At 45.6% G+C, this 24,915-nt stretch overlaps 1 protein-coding gene across 1 annotated transcript; it reads right to left on the bottom strand.

Annotated features, from left to right (window-relative positions):
* Nucleotides 1–8,175: 8,175 nt before the first annotated feature.
* LOC112885543 lies at nt 8,176–9,860 on the bottom strand. Its single transcript, XM_025951138.1, has 4 exons — nt 9,598–9,860; nt 8,983–9,282; nt 8,498–8,789; nt 8,176–8,295 (listed from the first exon to the last, which is right to left on the bottom strand). Exons 1-4 carry the CDS (start codon nt 9,858–9,860, stop codon nt 8,176–8,178), a joined length of 975 nt encoding a protein of 324 aa, XP_025806923.1.
* Nucleotides 9,861–24,915: the final 15,055 nt, after the last annotated feature.

Genomic DNA, 24,915 nt, shown 5'->3' with positions numbered 1-24,915 from the left:
CGCTGCAGACGCGTGTCGACGACTGTCCACCAGCACAAGGAGCCCAACGCCCTCTGTTGCCAGGGATGCTGCCGCAGTCTAGCTCCTTGCCAATGTACAATTCCACCGTCATCCTCTCAAGCGCAGGTGAGCTCTCGATCACACGCCGCATGAGGCTTAGATGGTCATCCGACGGCCGCAAGCCAGTGATCTCCCCTCTCGGAGGTGCTCCAGAGAGATCATCTGCTCATCCCAACCAGCTTCCCGGTGGCAGAAGCAGTGAGGATTCGAGCACGGATCCCACTGCAAATACTAATACCTGTTCAAACAAAAAATATGTTTTTCCAATGAGTTTGGCAAATTCTTGCGAAAATCGGACTCACCGGTCTGGAGATGTCGATCGAAAGGCGCTCGAGCCTACCGCATTTTGAAATGAGTTTGGCAATGCTTGCTTCAAGGTGCTGCCACCGCGCATCTATGGTCAAGCTGGTGATGTTGGGAAGGTGTGGCACGGGGCTCATCATCTCCTCCGTATCCTTCCAATTCTTCGCCTTCAGGTCCTGATTTAAAATTGAAAATAAGTTTTTTCTCGAATACGTAGGAGAGCTAAATTTAAAAATACAGAAGTTAATAGTAAATGCATCCATGATGTATACATACCACGGGCGGCGATACGCGCACGCCGAGGCTGTTCGCGGCGGCGCAGTGCTGCAGGAGCCACACGGCCCCGGCGTTGCTGTACACGCCGGGGCGGCCGTGCGACCAGAGGAAGATCTTATCCAGGCGCCGGACGGTGGCCGCGCCGTCGAACCGCAGGCGGTCCGGGCGGCACACGTCGCGCATGCCAGCGTCTCCAGCCTCGGCGCCGAGATGGCCACCGCCGCGTCGTCGGACGCCATCTTGTAGCAGCCGGCGACGTGCAGCGCCCGGAGGCCCGGCGCGTCGAGCTCCAGCGCCGACATGTCGCGGATGTGGTCCAGCCGGAGCTCCTCGAGCGCGGCGGTGGCGCGCAGGCGGAGCGCGGCGAGCCCGGCGATGTGCTCGAGCCAGAGGCGCCGCAGCCGCGGGCAGGAGGCGGCGGACCGCAGGCGGCCGAGGTTGCGCTCCTCGGTGCTGGCTGGCACGATCCGCGCGTGGCTGAGCAGGAGGTCGGCGAGCGCGTGGAAGGCGCCGGCGCCGGCGACAGGGACGGCGAGGGCGGCGTTGCCCAGGGTGAGGCTCATCGTCTCGGATCTCACCGAGGCCGGCATCTCGGCGTAGAGCTTCCTCTCAGGCAGCGCCGCCGCAGCCGGCGTCTTCCTCGCGTGCCGCGGCAGCACGGGCACGGCGAGCGTGAAGCGCCGGGTGCCGAACCGCAGCCTGGCGGCGACGTGGGCCGACGTGATGCCGGCGGCGTGGCCGTGCCGGTACAGGTACAAGCCCCCGGACGCCATGTCGATGTACCTGTTCCTTGGGGAGCTGTAGACGAAGTTGATCTCCAGCTCCTCCACGTCGCGGCCGCTGCCGGCGCGCAGCGCGAGGGCGGCGTCCACGGCCGCGATGAGCCGGCGGCCGTCCTCCGTGTCCTTGAGGCCGGTGCCGGCGCCGAAAGGGTTGGGCGTGACGACGAACCGGAGGGCCAGGGCGTGAAGGACATGGCCGTCGTCGTAGTTGAGCCCGACGATCTTGCTGGGGGCCTGGGGCTGTCAAAGTTGGGAGGCGTGGGCGGCGCCGGCATTGGCGCCGCCGCCGATGGCTGCATGCACCAACGCTCGCAGCGGAAACGTAGGATACAGGCGATTGGACGCCTTGGAGATTGGATTTTGGAATGTTGCAAAGCCACATTTCAAATTGATTTTTCGTCTGGGTGATTTGTTGGCATCTCATCCTTGATCTGTTCCACAAGATAGTACATTTGCTGCTATTAGGTCCACAGATGTAGCACAATATGAGGGTGTTTTGGGCAGTCTCAAGGTTTTCTCGGATGAAATTGGAAGGTTTTGGTCCCTACTGATTTACAATTTATTAAAGTTCAAGAAAAGAAGTACAAAAGATTTTTTAAAGACAAATGAAGAAACGAAAACGAAAAAACTGGACCAAATGATCCATTTCTAGAGGGGCTTTTAGCTGATGACCAGAGGTTGTCATTAGCTGCATATAGATGCAACAACGAGAAGATCCGTATGGTGAAGCGCATGTACCCGAAGTCAGGGCGCTAGCAACACCCAACTAAAACTACTAAACTAGTGTAATATGTATGCGTATACACCTCTAGGCTACACCTCAGGAATTCAGGTTCTTGAATTATGTATGGAATTTGATGATTGCATATGCATGTAACTTAACACTGCTTAACCAAATAGTACATTATCACCAACAATTACCTCAGCATGCACTGTTCTTGCGAGAAACTCACTATGGGGTGGTAAAGGGCCCGGCTCTGATCTTATTTAATTTTTAGCTAAAATTATATAAAGATCAAATTGGATCGTGAAAAGAACATTAGAACCATATGATCCGTTATCACCCCTTATTTACACATGACCGACGATGCATCTCAACAACTAGAACAAAAGTGTGACCAACTATGAAAAAAATACTATAACCTGTCTAAATCCTCTCTGTCTTCTTCCCTTTTGGTATCCGCTGTCCACTCATAGATTAATTGTGACATTGCCATGCCCCGGAGACCGTCCACTTAGGCTGCGTCCAACGGTTAGAGCCAGCAATAGCTCTAAAGCTCTAAGTCAGCACCGGCACAGTAGCACACAGGCTAAACAAGTGCAAGGGGAAACGTGCCTATGAGAGGAAAATGCATAGGGAAGTGTTAGAGCCACGCGACAAGCGGAACGCAAGCTCATCAGTTTTTCCACTGTTCATCGATTAAAAAACTCTCTCAGCTGGCTTAAAGCTACCCCATTTTTAATCTCACTAGCTGGCTTAAAGCTACCCCATTGGAGAGGGCCTTATAGGAGGAGCCCGTTGCCCTTTGCTAGGCATGTTGAAGCCAAGGTCCTCGCTGTCGTTCTGCCCCTTTGACAATGAGTTCCTTGATCAACTCCACGGTCATCTTCTCGAGTGCAGGCGCGCCTGTGATCATCAGCTGCAAGAGGCTCTTGTGGTACATGGATGATGGAAAGCCGGTGAGCTTCGCCTCTCGAAGGTGTTCCAGAGAGATTGTTGGGTCATCTTCCAGGTTGCTGAGACAACCAGCTTTTGAGCATGTATCGTTCTGCAAATAGGATCAAGAGAAACAAAAAGGTCTAAGGGCTTGATAGACGAAAACTTTAAGGCATTTCACAAAAAATAAGCTAGCTTTAAAATGTGCGTATATATCTCACAGCGCAGTCGGAGTCAATGGAGAGGCGTTGAACTCCGCTACATTTTGCGACAAGCCTGGCAGTTGTGGCTTTACGTTCGTGCCACCGCCCGGCATCCACATGGATGGTCAAGTTGGTGATGTTGTGAAGCAGTGGTACACAACTGATCATCTCCTTTGTATCCTGATGACCCTCTATGCTCAAGCCTGGTGTCTGCAATGAAAAATTGAAAGACATTATTACAAAGAGCTAGGAGTGTGAATGCATATATAACTGATGGATATATATTGTTTGATGAGTTTTGATGTGATTGGTTTTGTTTCTTTTGTCAAGTTACTCTTGTACAATTTTATCAGAATTAACCTGGCACAAAGATCTTAGATCTTTGTGAATCCTATTTTCAACTCGAACACTAGATTTGAAAATAGGATTCCCAAAGATCTAATTGAGAGAAAAATCGAGCGTTCTATGCATATACTAGATTGAGAAAAAAATTAACTTCTAATTAAGAGAATATTGGCAACATGTTTATAGCATATGTAGTACGATGCAATTTAGAGTGATTATAACAAAATCTAAAGAAAATATATGCTGCACATTAAATTTTCTACCGCAGTTTTCAATTTGACGCCTGCTTGCGGAGCTGTCCATGCTAAATGATAATTTGAATTCTCATGTAAAATAACTTTAATTGAATTGTCATATAAAGATTTGAATCCAATTAAGAATCTAACAAATGATAAATAAAAAGGATAAGATGACAACTAGAGATTCTTTAACCGGTGAAGGCGCATACCTCAAAGGATGCTATGTCCACGGCGAGGCTGTCCGCCGCGGTGCAGTGCTGCAAGAGCCACATGGCCCTGGCATTCCAGAGCTCGTCATGGGTAAAGATGGCAATGGTAAAATTCATGCGGATACACACTTTATATACCCATATCCACGAGGCAAAGTTCATACTCAAATCCGCGTCCGCTACCCGCCATAGGTAGAAAACCATACCTGTACCCGCTATCTGCGGATATCCCGTACCCGCGGGCACGTCCGTGTACCCGCGAGCTATAGAAAATCAAGCACACATCGGACTCGAGGAAGACAATGCCGCTGGCGGTCTTGGGGGCGGCAGGCCGGCACGGCCGCGCGGAACTGGGCGACGAGGCGGCGCAGAGGCATGATGCAGCGGCTGCCTGCTGCCCGGGCCATGGGCCCACAGCTGCCTGCACACCTACTGGGCGTCGGGGCGCGGATTCCTCACCTGGTAGGGCGGCGGCATCTGGCAGGACGCAGGAGGAGAAGTGGAGGGGTTAGGGGCTGGTGGCGGCGGCGCACTGGATGAGAGACGGATAGGGGCTGGGGACTGAGGACGGGGCTCGGTGCCTCCGCCGCTCAAGAGTCGCGGGGTCTCGGGAGTGGCGGCCGAGAGGAGGATGGGATGGAGGAGAGATGTGGTCAGAAACTATAGCTCTTGCTTATATATCCAGATGTTTGGACCCACATGTCAGCCCTTAAAGCGGGTCTGGCGGGTTTGCGGGTTCGGGTATCACTTTTCCATACCCGTTAGCAAATATTTGTTGGGTTTTATGCTATACCCGCGCCTGTACCCGCAGTTAGAAATTTAGATCTGTATCCGTGCCCATCAGATTTGCTATCCGTGGGTGCGTGGATATTCACTGCCCGGTGCCATTTAGTTAGGGGCATGCAACGAGAGGAACATTTCTCCGGGTGGCGCACGCTCGCCACGCCGTCGAACTCCAGCCGGTCCGGTGGGCACACGTCGGCGCATGCCAGCACCTCGAGCTCCGGGGCCGAGATCCTCGCCGTCGCGTCGCGGTCCACCATCCTGGAGCAGCCGGCGACGTGCAGCGTCCGGAGGCCCGGCGCGTCCAGCTCCAGCGTCGTCAGGCCGTGGACGTGGTCTAGCCGAGCTCCTCGAGCGCGGCGGTGGCGTGCAAGCGCAGCGCGGCGAGCCCGGTGATGTGCTCCAGCCGGAGGCGCCGCAGCCGCGGGCAGCAGGAGGCGGAGAGCAGGCGACCGAAGTTGCGCTCGTCGGCGCCGGCCGGCTCGATCCGCGCGTGGCTCAGCAGGAGGTCCTTGAGCGCGCGGAAGGCGCCGGCGCCGGCGACGGGGACGGTGAGGTTGGCGTTCCCCAAGCTCAGGCTCATCGTCTCGGCTCTCGCCGAGGCCGGCAGCTCGTCGGAGAGCTTCCTCTCAGCTGGATCGATTGCCTCCGCCCTCATCATCGCGTACCTCGCGTACCGCGGCGGCACGGCGGGGACGGCAAGCGTGAAGCGCCCGATCACGCGGCTCTGGCCGAAGAGCAGCCACGTGGCGACGTGATCCGAGGTGATGTCGGCGGCGTGGCCGTGCCTGAACAGATACCACCCGCCGGATGTCATGTCGCCGCCGAGGTACCTGTTCCTTGGAGTGGCGTAGACGAAAGTTGATCTCTAGGTCCTCGACGTCGGAGCCATCGTTGGCACGCCGGGCGAGGGCAGCGTCCACGGCCGCGATGAGGCGGCGGCCGTCCTCCGTGTCCTTGGGGCTCCTACCGGCGGCGTACGGGTCGGGCTTGACGGCGAACCGGAGGGATGGGGCCCGCAAGACATGGTCGGCGTCGTAGTCGAGCCCGACGATAATGTTGGGCGCGGCCATGGATATATGTCGAGAAAGATGCTTAGGAAGGATACGTGATAGGTTGCCCTAATCTTCCTTCGTGTCAATTCAGTTTATATAGAACTTCGCATGTTCACGAAATTTGGAGGGCAAGGATTGGAAGATCTCAATTGGAATCTTTGTGTTTCTCTATCGTGGCTTAAGCTAACTCTAAATTTCGAAAGTTCTAGAATAATATTGGGACGATTTTTATGGAGTTTATGGGTCTCCGAGATGCGCTTTGACACGACTTTGAAACTTTCACAAAAAGGTTTGCATACACTATTAAGATTATACTTTAACAAAAGACTTAAAGATCAAATATAAAGTAGAGCTGAATGATTTAAGATTGATGTAAGTGGATTGGACAGGGTATATATGCATTCATATGAAACACGTGGTTCAAAAAAGATTTTCTCTGGATCAAACTTTGAATGCAAGCACGTAGTTTTATAATATTGTTGTAGTGTTGTTTTTATGGATCAAATTTCGAAGGCGTACATTGGTACATCTAATTAACTAGATTGCCTCATGCAATTTAATGTAAGATTATTTTTTTAACTTGTAGGAGAGAGAGGGATGTGAGAGAACGAGATGGTTGTTTCGCGAGGTAACCCATGCCTCTTGATTTTTGGATAAATCTTGCAATGAACCTGGCCACAGTAGCTCCAATATTATGCCCGAGTCCCTTGTCATGCAATACTTCTAAGGTAATGTTTCTGATGCTGCAAAGTTTGGGTATATCCTTTATCATGTGCTTGTTGTACACTTCCTCCACCTCCTGATGCAGTGGGGACAAATGGGAATAATATATTATGCACAATTGGTTAGTGTTGAAGTTTTGGTTCAACTCGAATAACCGATTTTAGGCCCAATATCAGTCTCATTGCACGGTTCTAGGGCCCGAATAACACTCCGAGCCAAGTTTGAGAACCAGTAGTATATTTTACTTTTTTTAATAAAATATAAGTCGAGCCAAGTTTGAGAACCGGTAGTATATTTTACTCTTTTTTTAATAAAATATAAGTCGTAGTTTTCTCTCTCTCTTTTTCCTGTTCAACTCTAACATTTACTGATTATGCATTCTTCTGCCGATCCCCTAACCCCATGCCAGCAATTCCTAATTTCTCCTCATGCTCCGTGACGTTGTTGTCATCCACATTTGATTGTTTGGAGCTGCCCGTTCACATTGGGCTTAATTATGCTTATGGTTTCAATTATATATTGTGCTACCTTATAATTTTCTCCATGACTTATATATAACAAAAGAATAACCAATGATATTAAGTATGTAAATGGATCCAGTCCTGATCTGTATGGATGGATCCACCAAGTTGAGTGGTAACGCCCATGATGAATATCGTGACCGACAACGACGACGAGGAGGATTCATTGGTCATCACGGGACATAGTAGGCAGCATCCGTCCATGAAAACACTGAGAAGTATGAAAGCGCGGGATTGCACAGAGTTCGGGGTTTTGAGTTTGGTGTTTGTGTTTTCGCACTCTCAGGTGTTGCGTGTTGTTTCAAGAGGGCTTAAATTTTTCATGGACGGTTTCCTGTTGATGCAGGGTCACGCCTAGAGGTTCTCGGCGACTATATGAGTGTGAATATTTTGGTGGGTGCCGCGGGCTCCGGTTCTGCTGCATTTGTCGGGTGGAGTATTTTCCGACCGGACAGAGTTGCCTTTGGAGACGAGTTGTGCGATTTGTGTCGATGTCCGAATCTGACCAGTTTGAGTTGTTGAGTAGTGTTGAGCTCGGCACGTGTTGATGCCCCAATCCAACTGTGCTGGTGTTGTTTCTGTGGTTTTCTTTTTCTTTTTGTTACCTGGTTATGACTTCCTAGGGATATTATCTTATATTTTTTCTACTATATCATTAGAAACGCACTCTCAAGTGTTGTTCGTTCAAAAAAAATTCATTTATGCTAATTACTACGGAGTCGACTTTGCTGTAGCGGTTAGCATACTCAATCTCATTTGGAATATTATACCTAAAAAGTTTCCAAGGTTCCAAAAAAGATGGTCTTTCAAAAAAAAAACAATACAATCTGTCCAGCACTGTCCACCTGTAACAGAAATAGCTATACCTGCCCAGAAATATATATAGGACCGCCATCAACTTAATTACCATCTCATGCTCCATCCCCTCTTTGCATACTTGGTAGGGCGTACAAACCCTAGCTCACTGCGTTCCCAGACACAGGGTGACCAGCACCCTCCAAAGCAAGGGATGTCAAAATCTACCTCCTCGGCTCCTCCTCACTATCTTCAAAAAGATTGGTCTCCAAGGTCACGGCCATCCAAGGATCAGTGCACTTGCCACCAGCAGATGCAGAAGGCGTGTATGGCTGTCCAACAGTCTGCAGTCACATATCTCAATGTCTCGTAGGAGCAGCAATGGGATTTTCTGGTCCTCCCAGCCCTTTGGGCGATCGCACATGCAGATGAGATTAGTAATTGTAGGATAATGAGTGCTCGGATGCCATAGGGTTGTCAAACTGCACCGGTGCTGCTGAGTTGTCAAGATGTTGGTCGCGGGGAAGGCGGTGCGACCAAACAAACATTGAGATGGTCGATGCGCCGGAGGCTGGCTGCCCCGTCAAACTGCAGCCGCTCCGCGGGGCCCATGTGCCCGCACCCCAGCACCTCGAGCCGCGGCGCCGCGATCCTCGCCGCCGTGACCCTGTAGCTGCTTTCCTCGACGGCGAGCACGCGGAGGCCAGGCGCGTCCACGTCAAATGTTTGCAGCTGGCGGAGGTCCAGCAGCCGGAGCTCCGCGAGCGTGGCGGCCGCGTCGAGGCGGAGCGTGGAGAGCCCGAAGATGTAGCCGAGCTGCACCTTCCTCAGCCGCGGGCTGCAGGACGCGAGATAGCGGCGGAGTCAGGATTAAAATCTACCTATAGCGAACGTACCACTTGTTATTTGTATAAAAAATTATAACCATCAAATATGCATAAATTTACTATATATCAGCTCATGAGTCTCAATTGTATAAAAATATTAGGTATTGATAAGTAGATGAGTAGATGAACATACTGTACAAGCACTAAGTGTGGCGAGTTGGCCGAGAAAAATTCATCCTCCGATGTTTCAAGGCTTGAAAGCGCTTCATGATTGCTTCATCATCAATTCCTTTAAATATCTCCTTCTCGTTATAGCATATCATTAAATCATTGAGCCAGTCATCATCCATCTTATTACGTCGTTCAGTTTTTATAATTTTCATAACCGAAAAGACCCTTTCCACAGATGTTGTTGCGACTGGAAGGAGCAGTGCTAGCTCAATTAGACGATAGACCAATGGAAATATTATATGCCTTTCAGTTTCAACCATCTTCACTGCGAGACTCCCAAAATTACAGCAACCAGTAAAGTCATCAACTCTTCTAACATGAAGAATAAAGGTTTTAAGTTGATCCTTTAAATTCGAAAGATCAACACCAGAGAAGTCAGCATGATAGATCCTTACCAATTTGACAAGCTTGTCCACGTTGAACTTAGAGAAAGAGTCCCTTGGATTAAGGTAGGAAAAGCGTATAAGTAAATCAGAAGAAACTTCATTGAATCGATGATTCATCTCTGTGTTTATAACATCTACAGCAGCATAGAAGGTGTCCACACGATAATGATGCTCTTTAGTGACCATTATCCCTTTTTCTTGCCTTGAACAGCCCCATCTTGGTCTTGGTGCATCCATAGATGGTATCTCGATTTTCTTTGCATCACAAAATGCTTGAACTTCAGCAAATAGTTCCTCCCAGCCGTTACTCCTTAAATCAGCCAATCGTGCTTTCACATCAACAAGCAATGACATGGCTTGAACAATATTTTGATCTCTCCTTTGCAAGCACTGTGACAACTCATTTGTAATGCGGAATAATTTGAGCATCATCTTCATAATGAACACAAAATTAAAACTTTCCATTATATGTACCTAACCTCCAGCATTGTTTGCATGCCATTTTTCTTTATTAACAAAAATCAACACCGGTAGAATAGCATCCCACATTGACTCAATACGAAGTAATTATTAAAGTGAGAGCCCATCTAGTGTCTTCAGGTCTAACCAAGCTAGTCATTTGATGTTGACCTCTCCCTGAAAGTATCTCTCCACTGTCCAATCTATCCAAAATATTATCATGATGCTTCTCAGTTAATAAATCCTTCCTCTTGCAGGAGGCACCAACATTGGTTACAACAAAATTAACATAGTCAAAAAAATCCTTAATGCCTGCGCAACATTCACTAACAGCAACCACTACCAATTGCAACTGGTGTGTAAAGCAATGAATATAAAATGCATATGGATTGTCATCACGAATTTGTTTCTGCAAACCATTAAATTCACCTCTCATATTGGATGCTCCATCATATCCTTGCCCTCGGATCGTAGCAATTGGTAGCTTATGACTACCCAGCATCTCGACAAAAGCCTTCTTCAATGCCTTTGACGATGTTTCCTTAACATGCTTTAGGCCCAAAAATCTTTCTATAACATTTCCCTTGCTATTTACAAACCTGCATAGCAAATAAAAAATAATACTTATTATTATTTAATGCAACAAATAATCTGATATTTTGAAAAGGAGACAAATCAACTACTTACCTTACAACCACAGCCATTTGCTCTTTGATTGAGATATCACGTGATTCATCAATAAGGGCAGAGCAACAACGATCCCCAATCTCTCCCATAATAACTTTAGTAACCTGCTTTGCACAAGCTTTCACAAGGTCCTTTTGGATATCTGGAGAAAGCATTTGAGCATTTTCTGGACACAACTCATCAAATGCAATCCTCACATCCTCATTCTTCTCTTTATATGAATCAATCATCTCCAGATAATTGCCCTTATTTAACGATGAGGAAGATTCATCGTGCCCACGAAAAAAAAGACCTTGCTTAATGAGATATTTTGCAGAATCTAAAGTAGCAGTCAGACCAATTTTATATCTTATTTCAGAGTCTTTGTCATAAGTTTGGAATTTATGATCTACACCTGCCCTTTGATTCTTAAAATCAGTACATGCATTTCTTGCATCATTGTGGTGACTATCAACACTTCCAACATGTAAAGGGAGGGCCTTATATGCATTCTTCCAAGTATTGAATCCTAACTTTGTGAAAGCATCGTACCCAAACTGACCATCAGAGGGTTGTTCCTTAAAAAGAAAGCAATACAAGCAATAAGCAGCATCTTTCGCTATACTGTATTCTAACCAATCATACTTGATAAACCATGATTCTTGAAAAGATCTATAGTCATTCGATCCACAAAGTCTACGAGGAAAAGTATGGCCTTTAAGCTATGTTGGACCCTTCAACAAATAAGCTCGCTTCACCTAATCTCTAATATTGGGATGAAATCTATGAATTGGAATACGAAGCCCTGGATCAGAAATAATATGATCTTGGTTGAACTCTTTGATTATATCATCACCTTCTTCTATTTGCATACCTTGTGCTTGTGGTGCATTTTTAGTTTGCGCTTCTTGTACAGGCTCTTCAATTTCATTGCCATCTCCCTCTTTTGCAGTAGCATTGGTCTGTTCATGCCCAGAAATAGCGCTAAAAAATCTCTTTATGCTTACAACTGAAAACATTGAATGAAACATATATCAAAAGAAATTTGCAAATATGGTATACCAACATGTGCAAGTAGGGTTGATTTAATAGATTGTCCGATTCCATAATCCAACTCTCACCTTTTAATTTTTTTCCAATCCTGCTTGCATCTGAAATTGGACGCCGCCGACGGTTAGCGGTGGCTGCAGCGCCATCAAGGTCTTGAGGAGGATTAGCCAGCTCCGTTTCCACGCCATCGAGGCTGAGGCCGCGCTGGCCCTGCTCCCCGTCCGCTGCCATCGCGCGTCTGGCGACAAGTCGACTAGGCGACGAACCGACACGACGAAACCGCGGAGGCAGAATGCTGAGGGGCGACGGCGATGGTGACTCTATCCATCAGGTAGTTGGTTTTGACGATTCGTGATGGGCTTGTGCGGTCTGTGATGGGCTGACACCTGAGTACCTGACGGCCCAATTCTCTAAAAGCCCAAAAGTCTAAATGTGATGTTCTTCTTCCTCTAGACCAGACGAACAGACCTGACATCCATGGATCCATGGCGCAGGGCGGCCGGGAATGAACTGGCGTGGGGAGGGGGGGTGGGTTGTCGGCGGCAGGTATGGCGGCCGCCATGGCTCGCCATACTGGTGGCTCCGCCACTGCCGCGAGAGCAGGTGGTCGAGGCCGAGGTCGTCGCCACTGCCGGCTTCCTCCAGCCGGACGTGGCTGAGCAGGAAATCCGTGAGAGCGTGAAAGCGCCGGCACCGCCTTTGCCGAGGGTAAGGCTCATCTCCTTCATCCTAGTCGAGCACGGCAGCTCAGCAAAGAGAACGCTCTCTTCTTCTTCTTCTCCTTCCTCCTCCTCCTCCTGGACATCATCTTTCTCCACCATCGCTTCCATCTCCTCCACTGCTACTGCCAATCCCTCCACCTTCCATGCCACCCGCTCTTCTTCTTCATCATCATCATCATCCTCGTCCTTTGGAGGATACCATCTCTGCTTTGGCAATGTTGGCACCGCGAGTGTGAACCTGCCTTTGACACGGCGCGTTGCGAAGAGTAGCCACGCAGCGACGTGCGCTGGCGTGATGTCGGAGGCGTGGTAGTGGCTGTAGTGATACAAGCCCGCCCCCTTGTTTGGGCCATTAGTAGAGAAATGCTCAATAGTACCGGTTTTTAAACTCTTTAGCCCCGGTTCCTCAACCGGGACTACGAATCCGGGACTAAAGATCCCGGTTCTTTAGTCTCGGATCTAGCAACTGAGACTAAAGGGTCTACCAGCCCAAAAAGCAAGCACAACCAACCCTGCAGTCCACATGATACAAACTCAAAACCTTTTGCCTCGCGCACAGCTTCCTTACCACCCCACCTACACAGCACATATGATTTTGAATGGGATGCCTTCCTTTTAAACTAACCGTGAAGAACCCTTTAATCCCGAGTGGTGCCACCAACCAGGACTAAAGACCCTTTTAGTCTCGGATGGAGCCACCAACAGGGACTAAAGGGTCATCCTTTAGTCCCGGTTGGTGTTACCACCCGGGACTAAATATTTGTCCCGATTGGAGCCACCAAAGTCATCTTTTAGTTGTGGTTGGTGGCTCCAACTGGGACTAAAGCTCCATGCCGTCCCTAGCCGTTGGATCCCGGACTAAAGTCTTCATTAGTCCTGGGTCCAAAGCTGGCCGGGACAAATGAGGAGGATGAATGATCGTTTCTGTAGTAGTGGGCCCTCATTGGGGCCCTCAACCTAGGTGTTGTCCTCGAAGCTGTAGATGAAGGACACCTCCAGGCACTCGATGTTAGTGGCGGAGGATGGATAAAAATTGAGGTGTGGTGGAATCAATTGATTCTCAAACAATCAAACTCCCTACATTTTCTGCGGCATAGTAGAAGTGCAAAACTAAACTGGAACTTAGAGCAGTGGGCTACCATGTAAAAACACAAGGTATGACAGGTGTTATACCTTGCCACCATGGTCCTCTGCCACTGCTCGACATCATCAGGGCCCTCGACGCGCCGCTCGAGGATGGCGCAGGTGGCAACGATCACGAGGCAGGAGTCATCTATGTCGTCATCAACCTCGTTGTAGCTCCTCAGTTCTCTAACGACGATTAAACGAAGGGACATGGCGTTGGGCCAAAGGTGCCGCCGCCACCTAGATAGGTTAGATGTCCGTGCCACCTCGCTCGCCACTAGCAAGAAGGACAAGATTCGAAGGAGCGGGTCATCGGGGAGTCCGTTGATCATGTCATGGTCGGCGGCTGCTGTGGTCGAGGTCATCCCGTGAACTTCGTCCATGGATTCCTTTTTTTCCCGAGAAAGTTCGTCCATCGCTACTATAGAATGTCTTTATCTTTCATATTTGTCCCGGCCAATATTGGGACCGACACTAATGTAGGCATTAGTTTCAGGTCCAACGGCTAGGGGGTGCGAGGGGTCATTTAGTCGTGGTTGGTGTTACCAACCGGGACTAAAGAATCATCCACTTGTTAGTTCAAAAGGAAAGCATTCCAACTAGAGTCACAAGCACTGTGTAGCTGGAGTGGCAAGAAAGCTATGTGTGACGCGAGAGATCTCGGGTTCAAATCCTGCAGACCGCATAATTTTCTGGCTGGGATCTTTAGTCCCGAATTCATAGTCTCGGTTGCTACAACTGGTAATAATCACAGAAGGTGATTGTTGGTGTTTTGTTCATCGGCTAGTAAATTTAGCGTCATGCTTCTCTATGGCTCGGTGGCTAACAATCGAAGGTAAGAATTTAGACTCGTTCGGGCAATTTCCCTACGTCCATTATGGGGTGGTGTTCTTCGTATTCCTCACATTCGAATGCTTAGAACGGGGCGCTTGCAAGCGGTGTGCGTGTGTGTTTGCGTGTCGTCCCCTGAAGAGAAGGCCCAGCTCCATCTTATATACGTGGTGGGCTAGGTTACACTGTGTGAGAGAGGGGGTGTCCCGAGCCCCAGGGTCGACGCCCCCGGAGCGAGGTCGACTGATCTACACGTGTCTATATGGGGGGCCCCTCCAGTGGAACATGCTCCGCCACTTCCCGTATCGTGACCTGTCCGCTCAGATCATGGCACCGCCTGACACGTCCTTGAGTCCACACGCCCCTCCCCGCGGCAGGGGATGGCACCATCGTACTTGCGGCATGCCCCCGTCCTGATGCGACGGGAGCGGGCCTCCTGCTTGGTTGGCACGCCAGGCCTCCCACGTTGGGCTCGGGAGGTCGGGCACCCTGCTCCTCTTCTCACCGCGTGGTCCGCGGTGGGGCCCGCTAGCGCGGCGCGCTCCCTCTCCCTACACCTGACGGCGGAGGGTGACCCGGTACGGGCTGTCCCGTTGCCCTGTGGATGGAGCATGTCATGGCGTCATGATGACCCGGCTGACCGGGGGCGCCCTTTGTTCCTCCGGTTTGTAGGCGGCGCCCTTGCCCTGGCTGTCCGGGGGGGGGGGTGCATGCAAGTCTTGTCATGGCTTACGGCTAGTGCATTTAATGCCGTGCCACGCCTTCCCCAGGTCGCCTTGGGCCTGGGTCCGGTTCCGGGGATAGCCTGGTCCCCCGACCTCTTCCTTCGTGTTATGGCTCGGTAGATCACCACGTGTCCCAGACTCGGCCTGTTGTTGGGTCGTCGGGATCCTCCTCGCCATCCGGCCCGTCCTGGCTGTGCGCTTACCTAACTGGGTTAGGCCATTCGGTTGAGATGGGCTGACCCGCGTTTAGGTCTCTAAGGACCATGCTTAGGGGTACCCGTGGTACTTAACCCCGTCAGTGATCCAACCCTTGATGTCCCTCCCGCAGCTTAAATTAGCTGTCACTGTTTTTCTCTGACACACCCACAAAAAAAGATTCATCATACTATTTGCCATTGTCAAAATAGCTACACTAGCACAATTTAAGGCATAGTCTTAATTTCTCTTCCAACGCGCAAAAGAAGTTATTTTATGTTTTCCTTTGCGATTCAAATGTTCATATATGAATAAGTCTGCTATAGTTAGTGATGTCCTAATTTCTCTTCCAACGCGCAAAAGAAGTTATTTTATGTTTTCCTTTGCGATTCAAATGTTCATATATGAATAAGTCTGCTATAGTTAGTGATGCACATATTAATATCTGCATGATGAGAACAGTGTTTGCAGAACTGGAAGTATGTTATTTCAGCTAATTTATTGTAGAATCTCTTGAAGTACATTAGGCAAACCAAAACTGATATGAAAGTTGAGTGGAGTCAAAGTAGCTAGTGCGCGCGTGTATATGCGTATACCTATCTCATATGAAATTTGAATACAAACTTGAAACTTTGAACAAAAATGGTCATATCATTCCATTAATATCTTTTAAAGAATATGTATGTGCCATGTGTTTCCAGTATTTTGGCACTCCGGGAGCTTACCAAAATGGTTCCCTAATGTTTTTTGTGAACAAAGAATCCATAAAAAATTTGTCTTTCCCGGATGCATTATTGGACTTTCAATTATATCAATATATGCGCACATGGAGGGATAATATTAAAGTCAACATAGACCAGTGGTCCAGATTCTTATTACTTTCTTCTTAACCTAGTGTGGGTTTGGCCCATGCATGGTCATTCCTAGATGAAACCAGACCAGATGTCATCAGCATCTTCAACATCCATCATTATGATGTATTTAATCAACATACAATGCATTATATATATTGTTTGTGCAATGAACTTGCCGATCATATTAATGATGTATGTTTGTGGTTTCAACCTCATGCATTGTTGTATCCAATTGAGGGGCAACCAAAGTTAAGGGGTTGCCACAAATATAAATCCACCGGCATCATAAGCAAGGCATACTACATACATGTCACCCTCGTTATTTTGGGGCTCGAGTTGTTGGGTTTGTGGCAGAACAAACACACGCACACACCCACGCGCGCGCGCATGCACACACAGTAACTAACTAACTAATTAACTAACTAACGCATAGACTAACTATGGTGATATATGTATATTTGTCGAGTCGAGGACCCATGACAAGGGGACTTCCAACAAGTACATAAGCATCAAAAGGCAAGCCATAGACAGTCCCTTATTGTAAATTCTAAAATGTTATGAAATTTCTTAGTAGTTAAAGGCATAAGTCTTTATATAAAATGTAGAATGCCTGGATGAGATCCTGTTAATTACCAGGGAATCATCCATGCTATCTTTGCTTTTGCGGCTCTAAAGATAAAGACAAATCATACCTAACACTTGTATCGGAAAAGCTACACACAACACACAAAGGTGAATATGCACATTTCTAGTCTCAACGTCATGCATTGCTATGTCGAGTTGAGGGGCATCCATGACTAGGGGACATCCAAAAATCATGGTCCATCAACATCAAAAGGCTAGGCATAAACAATCCCTTGTTATAAATTTTGAAAATATTGATTGTTATTGACAGTTTGACATACATCTTTATATTAACTATTGAATGCTTGGATGAGATCTTGTTAACTACTAGGGAGTCATCTATGCTATCGAGCTTTTGCGGCTATGAAGCTAAAGATAACTCACACCAACCATAGAAAATATAGGAAATTGCATTTGTAATACAATATATACCTAACACTTGTAGCGGAAAAGGTAAACAAGATCTTATTACTATGTCTTGTTCGTCACTCCTTGTTTCTATTGGGATATCTGAAACAAGACAAATCATAAATTTCTAATTACATGGATATAGTGTAACCATAAAAATGACGAAAAGATCACATAGATTGTAACATAATGATAGTGCAGGTTTCAAATGTTTAGCTGATCTTGTACAAACTATCAAAATATTTATGAACCAAGGGAGTAGCCACTACAAGGATCTAAAGCTCCCTAGTGCCAGAAACACTCGAGATCGTAGAAACACACTCAGGGACAAACTTTCCTGAGAGTATGCACTCGACTGCACCATATTTCCCGAGTGTCTACAATAAAACACTCTAGGAATAAAAAATTTTCCTGTGAGTAAGTAAAGATACAAGGATAATAGAGGGAACACATGAAAGGAACAAGTTATCAACTCCGTTCCACCGTAATGGAGTCATTCTGAGTGTCAAACATTCGAGATTCTTATCATATCTCCCGAGTGTTCGGTGATTGTAGACACTTCTTGAGAATATGTATTTGTGTACCATATCATTCAATGTGCCATGTGTTTCCAATATTTTGGCACCTAAGAGCTTCTCGAAATGGTGTCCCTAGTGTTTTTTTGCATAGAAGTAATCCATTAAAAAATTGTCATTCCTCAATGCATTATTCGACTTTCAATTATACCAGTAGGGTTCACACATGGAGGGATCGGATTAAAGTCAACATAGATCAATGGTCCATATTATTAGGTTTATTTTTTTCTTAACCTATTTTGGGTTTGGCCCATGCATGGTTGTTCCTAGGTCAAACTAGACCATATGTCATCAACGTATGGTGCATCCTTGATTATGAACTCTTTAATCAACATGCAGTACATTATATATTGTTCGTGCAACGAACTTGCCAATCATTAATATGATGTATGTTTGCAGTCTCAACCTCATGCATTGCTATGTCCAATTGAAGGAGCAGCCAAGGCTAAGGGATTACCAATAAGTATGAATCCATTTGCATCATATGGCAAGGCATACTACATGCTACCCTCGTCATGTTGGGGCTCACTTGTTGTGTGTGTGTTTGTGGCGTGCGCGCGCGCACACACACTAAGGTGAGATATGTATCTTTGTAGTCTCAACACCATGCATTGCTTTGTCGAGTTGAGGGGCATCCATGACTAGGGGACATCCAACAATTATTGATCCGTCAACATCAAAAGGCAAGGTATAGACAATCCCGTATTATAAATTCTGAAAAACATTATGAAGCATCATGGTAGTTATAGATGTACATCTTTATATATAAACTGTAGAATTCCTTGATGATATCTTGTTAATTACCAGGGAGTCATCCATGCTATCTTGCTTTTGCGGCTCTGAAGCTAAAAAAACTCATACCAACCCTAGAAAATGTAGAAAATTGCATTTGTAATGCAGCACCAAACACTTGTACTAGAAAAGCTAAAGATCTTATTACTACCTCTTCATCATCACCCCTAGTTTCTATTCGAGTATCTGGAACAAGACAAACCATAAATTTCTATCTACATGGAAATAGTGTAACCTTAAAAGTGACCAAAGATCATGTAAATCATAACATAATGTCAGCACAAGATTCAAATGTTTAGCCAACTTGTTCAAACTGTCAAAATATTTATGACCCAAGGAGCAGCCACTACAAGGATCTGAAGCTCCCTAATGCTAGAAACACTCAGGTCATAAAAACAATCTCATGGACAAACTTTCCTAAGAGTAGGCACTCGACCGTGCCATGTTACTCGAGTGTCTACAATAAAACACTCTATGAATAAACAATTTCCCATGAGTAAGTTCAGACATAAGGAAAATAGACGGCACAATAGAAAGGAGCAAGTTAACAACTCTGTGCCACCATAATGAAGTCATTCCCGAGTGTCAAATATTCGAGATTCTTATCATATCCCCCGAGTGTTTGACGATTATAGACACTTTTAAAGAATATGTATATTCATACCATATGGTTCCATGTGCCATGTGTTTCCAATATTTTAGCAGCCAAGAACTTCCCAACAAGGTCTCCCTAATGTTTTTTGGACATGTGGAATCCACTAAACAAATGTCATTCTCGGATGCATTATTCGACTTTCAATTATGTCAATAGGATTCACACATGGAAGGATCAAATTAAAGTCAACATAGATCAGTGGTTCATATTATTAGGGTTACTTTTTTCTTAACCTAGTTTGGGATTGGCCCATGATGGGCCATTCTTAGGTATCATCAGCGTCTGCTGCATCTTTTATTATGAACTCTTGAATGAACACAATATACATTATAATATTGTTCGTGCAACGAACTTGCCAATCATTAATATGATGTATGTTTGTAGTCTTAACCTCATGCATTGCATGTCCAGATTAGGGGGCACCCAAGGCTAAGGGATTGCCAATAATTATGAATCCATCTGTATCATAAGGCAAGGAATACTACATATGTCACCCTTGTCATGTTGGTAATCGGTTGTTGTGGTTTGTGTTCACACGCGCACGCGCTTTGGTGATTTAATGCACATTTGTGGTCTCAACGTTATGCATTGCTATGTCGAGTTGAGGGGCATCCATGACAAGGGGTAATGCAAAAATCACTGTTCCATCAACATCAAAAGGCAAGGCATAAACAACCCCTTGTTATAAATTTTGAAAATATTATGAAATGATAGTTGTTGACATACATCTTTGTATAAACTGTAGAATGCTTGGATGAGATCTTGTTAATTACGAGGGAATCATTCTATGCTATATAGCTTTTCTGGCTCTGAAGCTAAAGATATCTCACACAAACCCTAGAAAATGTAGGAAATTGCATTTGTCATACAATACCTAGCACTTGATCAGAAAAGGTAAACAAGATCTTTTTTATTAATTACCTCTTCATCATTATCCCTAGTTTCTATTGGAGTATCTGGAACAAGAAAGATCATAAATTTCTAATTACATGGAAATAGTGTAACCTTTAAAGATGACCAGAAAATCAGTATGTCAAAACATGATAATAGTGCAAGTTTCAAATGTTTAGTTGATATTGTTCAAATTGTCACAATATTTATGACCCAAGGGGAGTAGCCAATACAAGGATCTAAAGCTCTCTAATGTGAGAAATACTTGAGGTCATAAAAATACATTGCATCTTGACTTTCCAAGCATGAGGCATGGCGCAACAAACCCTGGGAGTCGATCCTCAATCGGGGGGGGGGGGATCTAAGAGGGGGGATTTGTGCTGTGTTCTCGCCATATAGGTTGGTGTGAAAGTGATGAGAGAGGGAGGGCTCCTTTCATAATTGGTCTGCCTGATAAAAACGGAAAGAAGTGATGGATCAGAAAAAATAGAAAGGAGTAAGAGCTAGCTTGAGATATCACCGATGATCACGACTTGATTGTGCGAATCAAAATGATTTTGTTTTACTTGTTGGATGCAACTAGACGCCTCTACACTTTTTACACATGGACTTGTCAAGGAAGTCCATTTGTATTTGTAGTGTATTACACATGCAATTTCCTACATTTTCTAGGGTTGGCGTGAGTTATCTTTAGCTTCAGAGCCGCAAAAGCTAGATAGCATAGATGATTCCCTGTAATTAAAAAGATCTCATCCAAGCATTTTTATAGTTTATATAAAGATGCAAGTCAATAACTAGTTCTTGATCAGAAAAGCTAAAAAAGATCTTTTTTATTACCTCTTCATCATTACCCTAGTTTCTATTGGAGTATCTAGAACAAGAAAAATCATAAATTTGTATTTTACATGGAAATAGTGTAACCTTTCAAGATGACCAGAAAATCAGTATGTCACAACATAATAATAGTGGAAGTTTCAAATGTTTAGCTGATATTATTCAAATTATCACAATTTTTATGACCCAAAGGGAGTAGCCAATACAAGGATCTAAAACTCTCTAGTGTGAGAAATACTTGAGATCATAAAAATACATTGGTTCTTGACTTTCCAAGCACGAGGCATGGCGCAACAAACCCTGGGAGTCGATCCTCAAACCGGGGGGGGGGGGGGAGGGGGGATCTGTTTTGTGTTCTCGCCATATAGGTTGGTGTGAAAGCGATGAGAGAGGGAGGGCTCCTTTCATAACTGGTCTGCCTGATAAAAATGGAAAGAAGTGATGGATCAGAAAAAATAGAAAGGAGTAAGAGCTAGCTTGAGATATCACCGATGATCACGACTTGATTGTGCGAATCAAAATGATTTTGTTTTACTTGTTGGATGCAACTAGACGCCTCTACACTTTTTACACATGGACTTGTCAAGGAAGTCCATTTGTATTTATAGTGTATTACACATGCAATTTCCTACATTTTCTAGGGTTGGCGTGAGTTATCTTTAGCTTTAGAGCCGCAAAAGCTTGATAGCATAGATGATTCCCTGTAATTAAAAAGATCTCATCCAAGCATTTTTATAGTTTATATAAAGATGCACGTCAATAACTAGCGCTTGATCGAAAAAGCTAAACAAGATCTTTTTTATTACCTCTTCATCATTACTCTAGTTTCTATTGGAGTATCTAGAACAAGAAAAATCATAAATTTGTATTTTACATGGAAATAGTGTAACCTTTAAAGATGACCAGAAAATCAGTGTGTCACAACATAATAATAGTGGAAGTTTCAAATGTTTAGCTGATATTATTCAAATTATCACAATTTTTATGACCCAAAGGGAGTAGCCAATACAAGGATCTAAAACTCTCTAGTGTGAGAAATACTTGAGATCATAAAAATACATTGGATCTTGACTTTCCCAGCATGAGGCATGGTGCAACAAACCCTGGAGTCGATCCTCAATTGGGGGGATGCAAGAGAGAGGATTTGTTTTGTGTTCTAGCCATATAAGTTGGTGTGAAAGCAACGAGAGAGGGAGGCGGGCTCCTTTCATAGTATGCCTGATAAAAATTGAAAGAAGTGATGGATTAGAAAAATTAGAAAGGAGTAAGAGCTAGCTTGAGATACCACAGATGATCATGACTTGATTGTGTGAATCAAAATGATTTTGTTTTACTTGTTGGATGCAACTAGACGCCTCTACACTTTTTCTAGGGTTGGTGTGAGTTATCTTTACCTTCAGAGCTGCAAAAGCTAGATAGCATAGATGATTCCCTGGTAATAATAAGATCTCATCCAAGCATTTTTACAGTTTATAGATGCACGTCAATAACTAGCGCTTGATCGAAAAAGCTAAGCAAGATCTTTTTTTATTACCTCTTCATCATTATCTCTAGTTTCTATTGGAGTATCTAGAACAAGAAAAATCATAAATTCCTAATTACATGGAAATAGTGTAACCTTTAAAGATGACCAGAAAATCAGTATGTCACAACATAATAATAGTGCATGTTTCAAATAATTTTTAGCTAATATTATACAAATTGTCATAATATTTATGACCCAAGGGGAGTAGCCAATACAAGGACCTAAAGCTCTCTAGTGCCAAAAATACTTGAGATCATAAAAATACATTGGATCTTGAGTTTCCCGGCACGAGGCATGGCGCAACAAACCCTAGGAGTCAATCCTCAATGGACGGATGCAAGTGGGGGAATTTGTTCTGTGTTCTAACCATCTAGGTTGGTGTGAAAGCGACGGGAAAGAGGGGGGCTCCTTTCATAAAAACAGAAAGGAGTGATGGATCAGAAAAAATGGAAAGGAGTAAGAGCTAGCTTGAGATATCACAGATGATCACGACTTGATTGTGCGAATCAAGCGCTATGTTTTCCAAGTGTCTACAAGAAAAATATCTATGAATAAACAATTTCCTATGAGTAGATCAAATGTCATCAGTGTCGTTCCTAGGTGAAACTAGATCAAATGTCATCAGTGTCTCCTGCATCCTTCATTATGATGTATTTAATCAACACACATTGCATTATATATATTGTTCATGCAGCGAACTTGCCAATCATTAATAAACGTATGTTTGCAATCTCAACCTTATGCATTGCTTTATCCATTCAAGGGGTAGCCAAGGCTAAAATATTGCCAATAATTCTGAATCCATCTGCATCATAAGGCTAAAATTTTCTGGGCGCACCAGGTAGCCAAAACGGCTCCCGAAGGCTATGTGCCGCAAGCATTCATGGTAGCAGGGACGATGAATCCGATAAAAGATTACGCCGAAAAGGAGATATGAATAAAAATGAACAATTGGTCCGTAGAATCTAAATACGCAACGCAAGTGGCTCTAATGCACCCCGAAATCGAACCAAATTCCCTTTCCGGATCAAATTCATAGACAGCGAGACTTCGGCCTGGTCGGCATCCTTTGGAATCTACACACATGTCCCCTCTACCATCAGGGTGTCGACATTAGAAAGGTCGGCACCCACTCGTCCGTCTCTAACTCGCTGGACGCACATGTACTTCTGTAGGCACCCAAAGCTCGGCCGCAATGGCGTTGCCACGTCGTGTTCATTCGGTGGTTCCCCAGCCTACCAATACCAAACCAAAGGTTTCCTCCGATGCCTAATTGGCTGATGGCTGCTCGTGCTTGTGCTTGTGCCAAACGGGAACCGGTGCAGGTTGGCGCCGCCTGCCGCTGGACGGTGTCACGTCGCATCAAGGCCGGCAGGAATTGGGAGGGCTTCCAAGTTGCCGTCTTGCCATTGCAATGGAGGTTTGGGGTTTTAGCCTCTAGTTAGGCATGTGCCGGAAGTCTGCAATGGCGAGGGATCGGCTCCACCACTACACAGTGACAACCTGGGAGATGATTTGCTTCATCTTTTAGCTAGCGTCGCATGCAGAAGATTATAAAATTAGTAACATTGAATGTTACAGTAAAAATTGGGGATGTAGCTCAATTGGTAGAGCACTATGATATGCTTCTTAGAGGTTTGGGGTTCAATTCCTCACATCTCCAATCTAACTCTTTTTATTTTGGTTTAACTGAGGATAACTAGAATATTAAAATTAATTGTAGTGAAAGTTAATAAAAATCGGGATGTAGCTCAATTGGCAGAGCACTATGCTGGGGTTCAATTCCTCACATCTCCAATCTAACTCTTTTTATTTTGGTTTGACTGAGGATAACTAGAATATTAAAATTAATTGTAGTGAAAGTTAATAAAAATCGGGATGTAGCTCAATTGGCAGAGCACTATGCTTCTTAGAGGTACTTGTTTTTCCTTAACCTAACGTTCGGATGCCACACCGGTTCAAGTTTGGCATAGATAGAGGCTGCAACTTGCGTGATCTTCTAATATTACGTCGCCATCTGCGTTTGTGTGCACTGTGATTCGGAAAAAAATGATTTTTTCCATATCATAGGATTTAGATTTCCCAATAGCATAAGTGGGTTCTCCGGCCGGCGGTGATGGATGTTTTTTTCCCCAACCACGTAGGATGGAAATTCCAATCATGACCATCACCTTTTAAATTTTGGGATTAGAAGCACCATCCCAGCATCTGTCAAACCCAAAGGTCGTATGCACGGCATTTTTCTTGTCTAGATCCAGGTCTACGTCGTCGTCGACGACGACGACGACGACGTGTACGTTAGACCAGAGGAGGAGTGTGCAAGAGCCGAGTCCAAGACACGGCACGCTTTGAGTCAACTTGGGAAATTGCGAGGAAAAGCAAAGGTAGTAGGAGGAGGAGTAGGTTTCATTCAATTCGTGTTGATGACCAGGCCGGCCAGGTGAGGTGTGCGGAGTGGGGAAAGCGAAAAGGACCCCCGCTTTGGAGTTTGGGCCGCTGCCCGGCCGGGCCCAAGGCCAGATCCACCGAATCCCAACACCGCCCGGTCCAAACGAAATTGCAAAAGAAAAATTAAAGGGGGAAGGAAAA

The sequence above is a fragment of the Panicum hallii genome, chromosome 3 (genome assembly GCF_002211085.1).
Source record: "Panicum hallii strain FIL2 chromosome 3, PHallii_v3.1, whole genome shotgun sequence".
Lineage (NCBI taxonomy): Eukaryota > Viridiplantae > Streptophyta > Magnoliopsida > Poales > Poaceae > Panicum > Panicum hallii.
Note: the sequence above shows the minus strand (reverse complement) of the source record. Positions and strands in the feature narration are given on the sequence as shown.